Source organism: Coloeus monedula, assembly GCF_965178545.1.
Source record: "Coloeus monedula genome assembly, chromosome: 3".
Taxonomy (NCBI): Eukaryota; Metazoa; Chordata; class Aves; order Passeriformes; family Corvidae; genus Coloeus; species Coloeus monedula.
In genome coordinates this window covers 36,408,567-36,425,381 of record NC_138783.1, presented here as the reverse complement: position 1 = coordinate 36,425,381, position 16,815 = coordinate 36,408,567, and the positions used below count along the sequence as shown (strand labels likewise).

The following is a 16,815-nucleotide window of genomic DNA, read 5'->3' as shown; positions in this document are numbered from 1 at the left end:
AGGTTGCCCAGAAAATTGTGTAGTCTCCATTCTCAGAGATATTAAGAACCTGACTGGACATGAAGCTAAGAAATCTGTTTTAATTGAACTTACAGTTAGCAGAATGAATGGACCAGACAGCTTCCTGTTTCCACCTCAACCATTCTGTTCTTAAGCTTATGAGTACAAGAGTAAGACCAGAGAACCAGATCTCTATTACACAATACAAATATTTTGAAATACCAGTCAATATAAATTCCTAGTTTTTTCACTATGTCATGAAAGGACACAGAAAACATTGACTTCAGGTGCTCTGGATGTGCAATACTAAGCCCAATACTATAAAACAGAAGCAGTGCTCTCAGTGTAATTAGGAACTTTTCAAAGTCCCAAGTAAATAGACTTTAGCTTTAATACAGTGAAAAAAGTTCATTAATTGTGAAGGAACTTCAGTCTGCACCTGGCACCATCTTTTCCCTTGGATGCCATGGAGTGGAAAGATTTTGTTGCTTTCAGAAATAGGAATCTCCCAGCTATGACATATCCTAGTATTGTGGAACCAGTAGTATAAAGGAAACCTTCAGCTTTGCTTCATTCTTTACTCTGTAATTTTATACTGATAGACACAACTATAAACAGAGAAGAGCAAACAGCTGCTCTTCGGAGGGAAGAAGATAAAAATGGCCTTCCTGCCCTCTCTTTCTCATATATCCTGTATGGAAATTGTTTAATCCACAGACACAAGACCAAAAAATTTGGTGAATGTGCATTGCAGAATTAAAATGATGGATTGGATTATTCTTTTATACCACGAGCTCACCCCAAACTCCTGAAGTCTCTCTATTTATACATCTGCAGATTCACAGGAAGGTAGGCTATAAAAAGGCATCTAATTGCATATGCAGTTGCAGTCTGAGGCAGAGCTGGCACTTGTCTAGATATACTTGTGTTCTGGACATGTAGCCTTAATTTGAGTTCAGAAAAATAAGTATGCACGGTGTCAAATAACAGAGTACTGTTTCTGTTCAAGTGTTAGTAAGTTAATAAATAGTTTTTTTTTTTTTTTTTGGGGTGGGGTGGGGTCATAATACATTCAATTAATTAAAGGTATAGGAATTTAACAGCTGGGATCTTGTACAAAGATATCCCCTGTCATTCATCCTTTTGACTGTTTGCAAATTATATGGTACCAACTTCAGAGTGATGGAACAAATAATTGCAAGACATAAGCAATAGTGATAGCCTGTAATTAGAGACTAATTAACCTGAACTGAACAGCTGTTATTCCTTAGTGGCACAGGGTTGTAGTATTGATAAGCCAACTCTTCACAGACTTAAAAAACACAAACCTTCTTGAAGTGTTTTACAGTACAGGTCTGAACCTTATTTTATTATTAGCACTTTATATTACTAAAATTAATATTACATGAACTTATTAATATTGCAATTAACATTTAAATATTATATCTAATGTTTCCTCTTTTTAAGGATTTACTTTTTATTTGGGAATACTCACTCGTATTCATTCACTTACTCCTCTGTGTAAATAATTTATAATTTATACATCTAGGTAAAACAATAATTGAGAAAGTCTAACATCAAGCAGAAGAAAGTTTTTAGATTTGTGTGTCAATCTTCAGAATCGGGAAGATTTTCACTGTAGCACTATACTGAATGACTTAGCTGTGAGGAGTAAATTCAAGATTAAAATCCTGTGAGATTTTCAACTCAAAGAAACAGAGGTAGATTTTCTATGGCAATAGTTTCTTTCATTTTACAATATCTAGGTGCTGGTAGAGTCATTGTTAATGGATTAGAAGTGATTGGTGGTGTCTGAAATGTATGGAATTTTTAATTGTTTTTATTGCATCAAAAGTTTTATGTCAATAAAACTGAGATCATGTTCTGCCCCAGAATTTTGCAGTTGTTTTGTCAATAATGAAATCAGGCATATGGTTCACTAAGTAACTCATCATCTTAGATCTAAAAGTGCACTTACCTTTCTGTACTATCAATGTATTCACTGGCAAGTGAGGAGAGTAGATGGTACTTTAATGTGCTCAGGGATCAAGACCTGGCAAACTACTGTTTAAGCACTATATTTAAAACTGCAAGAATTCTCCTGAAAATCCACTGCCAGGTGCAGAACACTTTCAAGTACATTTTCTAGTTCCACAAGTTAACCACAGCCCAAGATATGAAGTCTTTGCTGATTTATTTCTATTTATCCTTCAGCAACAGTAAAGATGAGTGCAGATTGCATTCCAGTCTATAGGTAAACGAAGCTGATCAAATATTTTAGGCATTGTGCATCTGTACAGTCTTTGTGTTGACTTCTTGATACCAGTGAAGTTTGTAGGTTTGTCTACAATATAAGGTTTTTTCAAATTGCTTTTGGATGATTTTTGAAGTAAGAATATAAAAAGGTCTAAATAATTTCACTGCTTTGCTGTTTTACAATTACTGTTCCTTCGCTTAAAACAAATATAGATATTAATAACAAAATTGGTTTTCTTAATGTTGTTTAAAAGCTAATTTGTTTCATGTTATACCTTGCAAAGTAAAAACAGATTTATACATTCTGCATTCCTTAGAATAACAGCTCTGTGTGTTAGCAGCAGGTTCCTAGTGCTGGAATGGATAATAAAGTGCAGCCCAGGGTACATTAGTGTGGCATATGTATTAGAGATATAGAAAGTGTCTAAAATTAAAGGGAATTGTTTTCGAAGACACATATTAGAAATGGCAACACCTTTCTTCTGTATAATTGAATACTTGCCTGTCTTTTGTGCATTTGAAAACATTTTCCCAAAGAATTTTTAAACATGATTGTCAAAAAGAAGTTGATTTATACTAGCAGAAGCACAAGCCTAAGATTGTGAAACACTTAACTGAGATAAAGTTTTCCAGCTTGAAAATGATGAAAGCAAGCATACACAGTAGACAATGTATTACAGCTATTGAGAACTGTAGAAGTAGGTGCAATTTTATAAAATATTATAAAGCTGAATTTGTAAATAATTTTAAAGCTCTTTCTCTTATTTATTAATTTTTGAAGGGTATGAGGATTATGACCACATGTGCAGCTCTGCATAGCTGTCCACTTGGAGCTGATGGTGACTCCTTAGAGAACACATGCCAACTCCTGGTTAACCAGCAGTATAGTGCTTCTTCTATCCAGAAGATTTGATAACTGCTTTTCACCAGCTCTCCAACTTTTTCCATCATGTTGTCTCTACCAGCCTAAACCATTTCCTAAAATGGTCCTTTTGCTGTTCCTTGCAATCCTGCTGTTGAAGGAAGATGTCTGTGGGAACTTTGGGCTTTTGGTTTCAGCACAGGCGAATGAGAGAAGGGTGGTTGCACACATGCCTGGTGATATTATCATTGGAGCTCTATTCTCTGTCCATCATCAACCAACTGTCGACAAAGTTCATGAGAGGAAATGTGGAGAGGTAAGAGAGCAGTATGGTATCCAGAGAGTGGAGGCAATGCTACATACCCTTGACAGAATTAATTTGGACCCCACACTGTTGCCAAATATAACGTTAGGATGTGAAATAAGGGACTCCTGCTGGCATTCTGCTGTGGCTCTGGAGCAGAGCATTGAGTTTATAAGGGACTCTCTTATTTCTTCAGAAGAAGAGGAAGGGATGGTGCGATGTGTGGATGGATCATCATCGTCTTTCCGCTCCAAGAAACCCATTGTTGGTGTCATTGGGCCTGGCTCCAGCTCCGTTGCTATCCAGGTCCAGAACTTGTTGCAGCTTTTCAATATACCTCAGATTGCTTATTCTGCCACAAGCATGGACCTAAGCGACAAAACTCTGTTCAAGTATTTTATGAGAGTGGTGCCATCTGATGCACAGCAAGCGAAGGCGATGGTGGACATTGTCAAACGCTATAACTGGACCTATGTTTCTGCTGTACACACTGAAGGTAAGAGGTTGTTTTTAACCATATAAAAATGCCTTTGAAATACTCTGATGTGGTCTAATTGATGGATGATGATAGTTTGATGTTGTTGGGTTTCTGCCAGTCAGCTGTCAACAGTATAGACTTTTACTTTACTGAATAATAACTTTGCATTCTCTGTGGGTCTGAAGTATCATCGTGTTGTCAATGGCTGAAAACAAACTTTGAAACACAGGATGGTGTGTGCTCTAGGGCCGCTCATTGGTAAAAGTGCTTGATCTGGAGTCTCCTAAATGACCTTAATTTAATTTAGTTGACATTTATTTATTTTTCTTTATCTACTAATCAGTGTATTTACATAGAACAATAATTATGACTATTTTTGAATCAATGGGAAGTGAGAAAGCATCCAGTCCTCATACAGCAGATGAGAGCTAAATCATCATTTGAAACTGTAGCTGAGTCAGAATGTGTTCCTGCTTAATATCTGAGCCACAGAGGCATAGGTACTAGAAAACATGCAGTTCTGGCTAATATTTGCATGCAAATTGTCCCAGCTCCTCACGATCAGAAATCTTTCCATCCTTTTTATAGTACTCCATGGAATATTGTACCACTTCTTGCTCTGCCTCTGGCCATTGGTTTTGGGAGAGAGCAAGGGAAGTTTCCTTGACTCTTCCTCACACATTTATGCTCCATCAGGTGTCCAGAAAATCAGAACTGTGTGCTAAATGGCTTTCCTCTTTTTATTTATTTGACATAGAGCTTAAGCCTTTCACCCAGTGTTCAGAAGAGTATATGATTAAAGGGAAATGCTATGGAAAAGTGTACTTGATTTCATTATTCCTTGTACTGATATAGTTGAGTGAGTTCATCTGGCTAGAAGTGACTAGAATTTCATACTGCCTTAAAAGCAAGTTTCATCAGCCCCCGCCTAATGACACCACCATTTAAGGAGTTTTATGGAATTAAGTTTTGTGATGAGTTTTGGACCTCACCACGTTGTCTCTGTTCAAACAGGCAGCTGCTGAATGGCAGGCTCAGAATACGATCTGAGAACGAAGAATGTTAAGAGATTGAGTAGTTGTGGCGACGTTGCTGAACAGCAGCAGATGCTGCTGGCTTTATTACAACCAATAGAGAGCAGATTGCCCTTCCCACACACTGAGTATGCTTCTCTGGCAGAATTTATACTATTCAAACCCCTTCTGAGGAGATGCTGGTCCAATGGTATAATGTCGAGATCTCTTCCCTCCTATGGATATGCAGCGATAATTCTGCAGTATTAAAAAAAAAAAAAAAGGTTAGAACTTGCATGCAGATGGTTGCAATCACATTTCCATCATGATAGTGAGAGCTGGTAAACAGCTGAAGCCTCTTTTGTACGGCGATGCCTAAATACATTAGTAGTTTAATGTAAAGCTTCAGTGTATAAAACAGTGTATATATATATCACTCTACATGAGATCACGTAGTGAAGGTATTCTGCACCAGCTGGTGCCTTTGCAGGGTTAGGTGTGCAGCCTTCCCTTCACAAATATGTATGAGTAACATCATGGTCAAAAACAATGCCACTAACAATAGCATAAAATTTTATATCCTGACTACTTTTGATGACTCATCTAGTTTTTGCTATGAACAACTTTTACACCTCCCCTTATTGAGACAGGATGATTTTATATTCAGTGTGGGAATAGTCATGCTTATATCAAGGTCTGATTCTCCACAGAGTGAAAATACATACTTTTTCCACTTTCTGAGGACACTCTTTGGAGCAGATGGTAGCATACAGCACACTAATCTTAGGACAGAGGAACTTTGTACTGCGCACTGGAAAGAAGGGAATAGGGACACAAGGGCTGGAGTGGGACATAGACACTATGGGCAAGACAAGAGAAGTAAATGAGAGAAGAGCTGAATGTGAAGAAGGAGAAATGAAGAACTATATATGTAGTAAAATGGGCCTGCTTCTGCCATTATTAAAGGGGATATGGTTGGTGGAACATTGTTAAAACCTGAGGCCTCATTTGTAGCATATTTACAGCAATATAATTTTGGACTTCAGTGAAAGAACATTAAACTTGGGTGAACCTTATGATCCTATAATCTAGTTGCATAGTCTGGTAATGATGATAAATAGGCTCTCTAGGTAAATAGCATCAACAGTTTTATTACAATAGAACAGACGGTATTTATGATAGAATAGAAAAATACTAACTGATCAAGGTATTTCTTTGAAATGTGACAGTGTCTGATGTTCTGGGTACTTTCCAAAGACTATGGCATGTAGTCTTAGCATTTTTTAGGGACAATGCATAGTCCCTTGCATTTTTGTTTTTAAATTACCATTAAAAAACCCTAGACATGAATGATAAAGAAAAGGAATTGAGTAAATAAGCAAAAAGAGATTATTTATTTATTTTGTAATTACTTTTCATTTTAATATAGTATCTGGTAATTTATAACATTCTAAATATGCCACTCAACTCAGTGTCCTACATTCACAGGTATTATTTCAAACTAGAAAAAAAAAAGTTGAATCCTGCTCCTTGCAATTTTTATTGATGTAGGATCTTGACCACCCATAGAAGGTAGTCCTTCTTTTCATGCTTCCAGTAGTTCTGGCCAGCTACATTCATTACCTTTAGATAATTTTCATTCATTAATTCATTTATTAATGAGACTCTTTTGACATTTATGACCATATTCTGATCAATATGATCTTTGGCTTCTGTGAAGGATTTCCAAGGAGAGGGAGGGTCCTCTCTTCCAAAGCTGGATGGGGAGTAAAAAAGAGTCATAAAAAGCCTGTTAGTTTCATTCCTTTGTTAGTCCCATCAGCAGATAAATTCACAGATCTCTTTTTGGTCTAGTGTAAGAAAGGCCTGGCCATACATCAATAGTTTCATAATAAAAAACTTCTTGTTTGAATCTTTCCTTATGTAGTTATTAATTATCTGTGTCTGCAGTGGATTAATATTTTGGGAGGTTGGTCTGAAGTTGTGTTGTTAAATCCTTACTCAAGACTTCCAGATTTAAAATACAGAAAAAAAATTTGAGAGATTCTTGTAAGCTTTGCTCCTTTGACATTTAGCGTTACAATTTAAACCAGGTGATGCCTCCAAGTGTACAAGTGACCACTAAAAGAAAATTTTTTCTTAAAAATGGGAAGGTAGCAAGGACTGCTGTTAGTGTAGCTCCTGTAATTTTAAGGAGGAAGATTCTACAATCTCTTCAACAGAAAATGTGAGCAAAAAATGAATGACATTTCTCATAAAACAAGGGTCATATTCACTTACTGTAGTGTATTTTACACAGGCCCATCAGAAATCTTCACAAGTCTTATATAGCCTTGGGTTGTAACTCTGCCTTGCTTGACTGTATCAGGAATCATTATCATTTTTATCTTCCCCCATTCTCCAACTCTTCCTTGCATTGAATCACTTGTGGGGCTCTACTCTAAACTGATCTGTCTTTAAAATAAAACATTTCATGCACAATGAGGGCCGTTTTTCAAAAAGCCATATCAGTTCTGAGGTACATTCCACACTGTGGCCCCATGAACAGACAAGTTAGCAGTGCATGGCAGGGAGCTAGGAGTGAGCAGAAATGAGGCAAACTGGGATGTGAGATTCCTTTTACTAAGGACCTATTGCTCAAAGCCTGAAGCCACTGCCTTCAAATTTATGGATTACTACAACAGGCATGCAGGGTGTGCTGGAGTTCCTACTGTTCCAATTCTTTCTGACATTACAGATGTTTTTTTCCACTTCTGTGAGAGGAGCAGAGCTTAAACAAACTTTCCTTAAAATTAAACCAACATTCACTTCTTAAACCAACTTCATAGACAGACAGCAAGTCAATAATGCAGCTTAGAATTCTGTATGTGCTTCTCTCTGAAGAGAAGTAGCACAACAGAGAGAAGGCCCCATGTCTAGTTTCGCAGTATTGCAAGAATGTTTGAGATCCTTTTTAGCTCATGTTAACTGTTGTCCACCTCTGTGGAAACTAATGCACACAGGAAGGTGTAGAGAGGAAAATTTGTGCATATATTTGGCTTTTGGGTGGTGATGGTTGGTGTGCAGGTGGGCCATGCAACTCATGCACCGTGGGCATTTTTCTCAGCCTTTTCTTGCTTAACCACTTGACACCAGAGTTAATTGAAAATGGTTGGAGAAATCAGGAAGAGAAATCAGGTTGGAGAAACCAGTCCCTTTCAGCTGGCTACTGAGACAGAACTGCCTGTTTACCTCATTTCCCGTATGAAAGCACTCCCTGGTCTTTTTGAAAGATCATATGTGCAATTTTCTCCTTTCCTGTCACTGGGGTTTGAAAGCCTCATTCTAAAAGCCAGTTTGAACTCAATACCCTCCTGTTAACCAGACTGACATTTTGATCAGGCCTTCCTAGTCAGAAACAAGATCAATCCCTGAGAATCTCTGCTTAAAATTTGCCTGGGGTCAAATGAATTAATAACTAGAAAGGCAATTTTCATTGCCATTGGAAACCATTTAATTTGCTGCACAGAATGGGGTGAAGAGGTGATGTATGCTCGAAAAATAGAACTGTACAGGGGTACAATTGAAACACAATAAGCCAAATATATTGGGGGTGGCAAGGGAGAAGTTTATTCTGGTTATGTAAAAGGTGTAATTTTCTTTTGAGCACAACCTTAAGAAATAAGGCAGCTTGTTGACATTTTCTTAGGCAGCTCTGCAGGTAAACATTGAATGAAACTCATCCTCAAAGTCCTCTGTGTTTAACATCACTCTCCTCCATTTAAATGTATCATAAGTGCATATAAAGAGGTGGTTCACATTCATTTTCTTGGGATGTAATTCAGCAAGCATAACAAAAGCAGACCTTTTTTTCCCTGCACATAAGGGTTATTTCACACAGTTCCTTTCCTATTTGTTCAAAAGTGTCTGGTTACAAGACTGGTTTTGCCTGCATCCTTTGCTCCCAAATAAAAAGCTAAATTAAAATTAATCATAGTCTGTGAGAATAGGATGAAAAAATGAATGAAAGAGCTGCAGTAAGTTGAAGTTAAACCAGTTGCCTGGAACAAACTGTACTTATATGAGGTCCTTCCTTCACTCTAGATTTTTCTTCTTTAGAGACAACAATTGTGTCATGGTCAGAAATATGATTTGCCTTTCACAAAGTAATACAATTGAAAATTTGGTTAATTTTATTTGAAGCAGAGGTAATATCTTTTCATTCTTTATATGCAGAAAAAAAACCATGTTGAAATAGTATACCAAGAACACCTGTGCTAGTCCATGAAAATATTTTCAGGTGCAGACAAAATTGATTTCTAAAAATTGGTTTTTGAAAATTAAATGATTTCCTAGCTAAAGACTAGAGAATTTTCTATCCCAACAATATTTAGGTTTTGCCATTGGGTGAAATAATTATGTGTTTAAAGTTTTCTGAAATTACTTTTAAACTGTTTCAAACATAAATTTTGAGATCAGAATGATCACAATTTGATATTCTCTTAATCACATTAATCTTGTAGCAAAACTGAAAAATATCTCTCATCTGAAAGAAAACGTGGGGAACAAATACCCAATTCAAGTTCCAGTCCTATCTTGTTGCTTGCTCATTTTTATTGAAAGTTGACATCTGAAACAGAGGTAGCCTTTTTCTTCCCTAGTTTCAAATATTTATCCTAGCATCCCAGTTGTGAAAAGTGAGCAAATGCTACCTGCCAGCTGGGAATCCTGAGACAGAGAACTGAAGTAACATCAAGTTAATGTTTGTGCTGCTCTGCAGTCTGGGACTACCCAGACAACACTTTAACACTGCTGTTAGACTGCTCAGGCCAAACACATCTGCTGTGAAGGATCCTGACTGACAGAAAAATATAAAATGAGGGGTATACTCTGCATTCTGTGAGTGGGGATGAAGATTCTTAGGGCAAATACCATGAGACAGCAAAAGGAATGTGAGCAAGGAGATGTGCTATTCTAAAGCTTAAAAAGAAAAGTAATTTTTAAAGGAATGATTTAAGGTGGGCTTAGCTAAGAGCAGGTCATTTGTGTTGTCAAAATGTCACTTTGCTGCTTTTGGTTAGGGACTAAGTGTTTGAATGACACTTTTTCTGCCACTTAGACTCTCTAGCAATTCAACGGAAGTTTCAGTCTCATGAAACTTGCCTTCACTGAGAAGAAACAACGAGAGTCCAGCAATCTCCAGCTTCATCTTCCATTTTTCCACTTCTTGAGGCCTGGAAATGGCACAGTTACTGTCCCCCTGCCCAGGCTGCACCTCTTCAATCAGAGAGGGATCTAGAAAGTTGATGATATTTGGAAATCTTTCAGAAAACAAAGTTTCACTGCACACTGCTTACTGGGTCAGAGCAGTTTTATGAAGATGGTTCTTCTAATATGTGCTATCAGATGCCTATGAGTAGTGACAGTGATTCCTTTTCTGTATCCCTCATTGATATTTTGTCTTTGAGATTGAAAACTACATGCTATGGACGTGGTGGAAATCAGATATTCCATGCAATTAGAAAAAAAATACATTTCCTGAAGTAATTTTTATCCCAAGCTGGAATTCAAAGCTAAAATAACATATTTTTTTTAGTGAATTAATGCTATGATAACATTTAGAAGTTGGTCAAAATAAACTGCTTGGCATGGTTATATTAAGAGTTGACAAAAGATAACTTGATAAATCAAATGGGATCTTTGTTCTAAACTGTGTTAACTTTTAATTGCTTTTCACAAATGTTAGTGTTCCTTAACAGTTTTGGCAAAAGGTGTTTTATTCAAGAAAGAGCTGGAAGTTTCTCTCACATCCCATTTCCTTTAGCATGTGTTTTATACCGCCAATCCTGTATACAAATTAAATATTTTTTATGTTAAAATGTATCCAAAATTAATCCAATAGTTAAGAAGAAGATGATGAACCAGGTCTCATTATTCATTATTTGTAAACTTTTGTGGTATTTCTGAATCTGTGTTCCTTATCCTTCACACTGTAGATTTTTCTTTTTTCATGCATGCTACATAGTGACAGGAAATTGAAATCATCGGTTTGTGAAGTAATTTTTCATAGATTTTATGGTCAAAAGTGCAGTGAGTACATTTTGATATATGAAGAAAAAACCCCAACCCCCCAAAACTCCCAGAACATCATTTCATATTCCTTGAAATAGATCCTCTAATTGAGAATTCAGGGGTGATCAGAACCCTGTTGAGACGGGAGACAGGAACAAGGGGAGAGAGAGAGAAAAAAGCTATCCAACACCATTGGAAGGACTAGGATGAGAACCCACTTTCCAGAGACCCCAGGTAGGAAAGACTTTGCAAGAAAATAGGATTTAATTTCCTACAGAAACAAGGAAAAAAGAGGATATCCTGCACTTGTCAATATCTTTATGCATCAAAACCATATTGTAGGCAGCTTAATAGTGCAGGAATTAAGTCAACGGTGCTTCTAAATTTGAAACTTTCTGTGCAGTAAAGGAGCAGAATAGATATTTACATTGGTCCATACATGAAGAACATTTCCTGTGCCTATAACAGCTAATTTGTGATTTCTTTGAAAGCCAAGAAAGGGCAAAGTGCTGGATCTTTTAAACTTTTCCGCCTTCCCTAAGGTAGTTCTTGAACTAGCTTATTCTTGAATCATGCGGGAGACAGTGATCTTGGAGGTGAGCCAAAAATTATAGACTTTGCATCAATTTAGTTTGAAAGCCACTGGAGAGAGAATAATGTTGCATCCATCTTACTAAAATCTGATTGCAGGCTTATGATGTGGAGGCAGCCCATGCTGTAACACACGGTATTTATATAACTATATTGTATATGTATACATTAAAGGAGTGATTTGAAAGGTTATTAAGAGAACAGTTGCCATCTACCTTGGCAACTGAATTTGCAGAAAATCTTTTTCATAAATCACTGCCTTGTTTTTAAAAGAACATAATGTAACTCATAATTCTAAATATACTGACTGGAAAAGAACGTATTTAAAATTTCCTTTAACTGAGGGGTTTGATTTTTCTTTCTGGAAGTCTGACAACGTTTATAGCTGGCCAGATACATGGTCAAGATGATATATGTGAAAGCCTCCGTATAAAATCAATTACATTGTCAAAGGGCAAACAGTGTATGGGGAATGGCTTTTCTCAAGTGTAATATATACTAGAAGAATTAGAAAGATAATATCTGGAATAGATGGTAAACCATCTAAACACTGAATGAATCCCATGGCCAAAAATCCAACCTAACTGTTGAGAACAGGAGAAGTATGAGGAAAATTCTTCCACAGACTGTTTCTCAGTCTGTTGTGATCTAGTCAGATGCTTCCTATTTGTCTTCAACTAGGGTTAGATTTTTTTTTTACCTTCTCCTCCTGAGATAGATTTCCTCTAACTTCCTGTTTGATATTCGAGGAAGTAGGAGGAAGAATAGAGGTACTGCCAAAACAGAGGTGCAAAATCATAGTGGGGGGACTGCGATAAGGATCTAGGAAATTCCTTTACCTCAGTGAAGATAGTTACAGCACACAAATCAGCTGTCCAAGGTTGCAATTCTGGAGTGCATAATGCAAGCATATACAAACTATAGTTGATCACACATGGCAGAATAACAGAACATGTTCACCCTTCCCTGATTTGAATTTATAGAAATCTGTTCTCCATATCTTAATCCTGCTGTGTAAGATAGGTAATAAAAAGACAGCTAGTTATTAGTAGTTATTACTTAGGCCAAAACATATTGTTTATGAAGATACACACAGAGTATTTTCACCTAAGGACCTCATATAAAGACAGTTAATTTCACTCTCAGGTAGTCTGTTCAGACTGTGAATTACTCATTCTTCAGATGAAATAGCCAGCTGTGTTTCTCCAACCTATAGCCCTTTATCATGATAAGTTCTTGCTAGGGAAGACCTTCTCTTCCCAGGCATTGTTCTAACCTTTATTTTGGCGAAACCAAAGAGTTTTAATTGTCCTGTCACTTCTGTAAAGCGGCTTTTCCAGATGCTGAGGTTTTCTAAGAGTCCTTGTATGAATCTTTCCAGTTTTGTCAAATTAATTTTTAAGAACATGTGCCCTTTTTCTTAGGGAAATTGGTATTCCATTTACTTCTTCACCTTGAAGTCAGGCAGGAAGCTGTTTTCCATAGATCAGTGTACAAAGTGATATTTCTTACCTTATTAGCAAACCAATACAGTAGTGGCCTGTAAACATATACTGTTTAATTTTCTCTTTAGAGTTCTCTCTCTCCCTCTTGTCATAACTTCTGCCTACCTGGCTTACTATGTCACCCTCCCCAAGGTTCGGTGGGGTTTTTTTAAACTTCCCACTGTTTCTTTTCTGATTGCATTAGTTCTTCTACTCCCAGTTAGGTTTGATTTTTTTTCCTCTTCTCCCTCCCTGGTGAAAATAAGATTACCAAGCAACTTCAGGTAAATAATTTTATTAATAATATAGGATGCACTGATTTGGAAATTTCTAAAACTTTTGGTTCATGTCACCCTGACTATCAACGAATGCAGACTGAGACCTGACTAAAATAAAGGCCATCAAAATTGCAAACTATTTTAAAGTTCTTTCACCTGAGAATCCAGACTTAATACGGATGTATTCTAAAGTTCAGGCTTTAAAGTCCAGATTCTACTTTTAAAAGTTCTTTGTCTAACTAGATATACTTTTCAACAAGTCCACATTTTTAAAGCCTCGAGTATGACAGTTCAATTTGCAGATTTGGCATTTAGCAAACAATGGAACATTTTTTCACATTCAAGCAAAGCATTGAAGGTGAAAGGTAAACTGAAAATCTTCCTCTATTTTACCTTCAACAAACTTCATACCTGGCTTCAATCTCAATTAGATTAGGATAGGGTTCTTGAACGCAATATCTGTTGCATTTGAAGGATCCAACACCATCTCCCAAACACCCTCTCTCCATCAGGTTGCCTTGAATATGGTTCTTGTAAGCAAGATGAGTGAGCAGTCAGGGAGGATGTGGACATGCTCTTGACGGTGCTCCCTAACTTGCAGAAAGTGTAGGTGTCTGTGATCTGAGAGCACAGCTGAACAGGCACCAGAGATGCATCCTGACAGCAAGTGAGTGAAGCTACATTTAGTCATGAAAAAGGAGCAAAAGCTAGACATTTGGAAAGGCATTTTATACCTTTGTTGATGGAGGAAAAGCAGTGAGTGTCAACTCCTTTCCCATTTCCATGTTGGCTTTGCATCTCAGAGAATTTAATCATAGGTTTCCAAAGAGGTCCAGGGAGGAAAATAAGCAAAAAGCATGTAGGTGCTACTCACTTGTTTTTTATGAGTAGAACAGAACTTCAGATTGCATTTGATAGGTAAGAAGTTTTTTCCTTTTTCTTCCATCTTTTTCACAAAAAAATACAGGTCTCAAATCCCTTTCACATTAACAGAAGCTTTCAAAAAGATTAGGATACATGCCCAAAATAGAACTGTGAGAGAGTACATATTATCTTTCCAATATAAGCTTTTCATATGTCTTCAATCATGGTTATACATAAAAATGGTTTCTTTGGCTTTTTCCTTTCAGCAGCACTGTGGGATGTGAAGTTACCTTGCTCATTTTCATGCATATGCAAAAAGACAAGCAATTTGTCTGACCTATTTCTTTTCCTAAAGGGAAAGTATGAGACAAACTCAAATTTAAGGGGTCTAAAAAAATGTTAAAGTTGGATCAGATGCTCTCTTTCTCTGGCTTAAATATCTGCCTTGAAAGCCCACTGTTCAGGGTATTTCAATGCTCAGATTCTTATTTTGGCATGTTCATGCCTACTGAAAAAAAGTGATATATAGACGGTCTGTGTCTTACTGGCTATAGGGTTGAAGATTTTGTTAACTCAGAATTTCTATGGAGGAGTTTTTATATTTTTTCCTTAAATCTAAAGGCATTTATGCAAAGCATGTCTGTCATCACACTTAAGTTGTTCAGAATGAAACTGCTGGTGCATCATGCATTCAGAGATCTCAACCTTATGTGTTTTGCATAGAAGACAGACTGCTGCAACGACTGGGACAGGCTAGGAGTGTAGTATCTGCTGGCAAGCTGCCTTAGATTCAACTGAGCTGTGTAAGCTTTATAGTTCTAACAACTGCCACGGAGTTTTACTGAGAAGTGAAAGTTGCTTGACCTGTAGACTTACTAATTGCCCATTTCCTCCAGCCTGTGGAGAAGTGACATGCAAATAGGTCGGGCACAGGAGACAAGGTGCTGAGAAGAGCCTCAGTCACTCATGGTCAGTTATGCTCATGTCAGGCTAATGGTGAAGCCTCTCCAATTGCATGTGATGCCATGTTCATCACACTCTGTCACATTAGGAGAGGGAAGGCTATTGTGTCGTCCACTCTGTGCTGTGGACCTGCCTTTTCTGCTTAATTAATTTGTGTCTCTGTGGTTGGAAACACAATACTATTTCTTCTAGTCCCCTTCAAGAGTAGCAGTCAAATCAAATCACCCAAACCAGAAAATTCAGCCTGAGAATACTGGGCTTGGAGAGCAGGACAGTGGAGTGGCTACTGGAGAAGGGAGTTTGGGATGGTTTATGTGGAAGTGAGAGAGCCATTTGTGTGCACTTCTGGACTACCTGTGTGGCCCAGATGAAATTGTAGATTTCATGCCAATGTCTTACAATGGAGAGACTGGTTCAAACATGCCATTAGGCTGTACCATTACAGTACTGACCTCAAATTGATCACTCCATTGGGAATGTCGCATGGGGCACAACACTCTGGAGCTGAGCATCTCAACACAACAGGCTGGATCAGAACTACTTTGGGTGTGCCTGCAGTCCCATCTGTAGCCTGGTGGGGACATGCCTTCAGCCATCTGCAAGGGGCCTGCTTAATGATTTTATAATGGTTTGGCATTTTGTAGGCTGAGCATTGGCACACATGAGTGTCTTTGAAGCATTTGCTCCAAACACCCACATTTCAAGTGTGATGGAAGTGTTGTGAGGAGCAATACTTTGGAGAGAAGGGACACTACTTGCAATGTGGGGCAGAGAAACTCACAGACATGCAGTTTGTATGCATGTTTCTGTTATGAAACACACAGGGGATTGTCCCCTTAGAGAAGGTGCTCTGAAATATTATTGAGAAAAAGTATCTTGTTTGACAAAACTCTCCTGGAAGGCAGAAGGACAGAGAACACTAGAAACATGGGAAACTGAAAGCTGTAAGGCTGGCTCCTATTTCTCTTTTACACAAAAGCTTTTATCTGATTCTGTTTTTTTCTCCTCTCGAACAGTTGGTACAGTGGGTGTTACATCCAACACCTCCGTGTGACAAATCTCAGCCTACAAAATACTGACACGTTACATTTCATTAACCATATGGGACCTAATTATGCTGCCAGCTAAAATACAGGTGCAAATCCTAAAGGATCTGTTTGCTATATGTGTATGGGCCTATAGAACTTTACAGTATGTTTGCCTACACAAATCAGGGAAGTCACTTGACATTTGTAATACAGATGGCTTCATCGAGCTGTATAGAACCTACGTTTTTAACATCTAACTGAAATAAAAGGTAAGCTTTTACTCACGGGATTAAAGGGTTTGGAGGAGAAGGGGCAGCATCTGTGTGTGTGTACCAAAAAAAGAAATTGTCAGAGTCTTCCCAAGAAGCAGCATTTCAGCATTTTGCAGTCATGTCCATAAAGAAAAGTGGACAAAGGTAGCCAGAGTCCTTAAAACAGCAGAGCATTGACATCCTGTGTCTACAGACAACCTGGAACAAAATGGCCCAGATTTGGCAGTGCTCTCCCTGCCCTGTCTGTCCTGCTGAGACATTGGCTCAAAGACATGAGCACAACATAATGCCACTTGCAGCAATTGCATCACAGATTATTTTATCAGGCGGGCTGTGGAAGGGCAGGAGTGAACTCTGTGCAGATTGAATAT

General features: G+C 37.7%; 1 protein-coding gene across 3 annotated transcripts in view; it reads left to right on the top strand.

The window, feature by feature from the left end:
• Positions 1-3,230: 3,230 nt before the first annotated feature.
• Positions 3,231-16,815, top strand: part of GRM5 (glutamate metabotropic receptor 5) — a gene marked incomplete at both ends in the record, with an annotated part of 232,629 nt that continues 219,044 nt past the window's right edge. For 2 of the 3 annotated variants that reach the window (XM_082277727.1, XM_082277726.1), the window contains one exon: positions 3,240-3,918. In XM_082277727.1, coding sequence (XP_082133853.1) covers positions 3,240-3,918 — 679 coding nt within the window. Of the gene's footprint in view, positions 3,919-16,815 lie in introns of all 3 variants that reach the window. The other variant, XM_082277728.1, reaches the window with a different exon arrangement.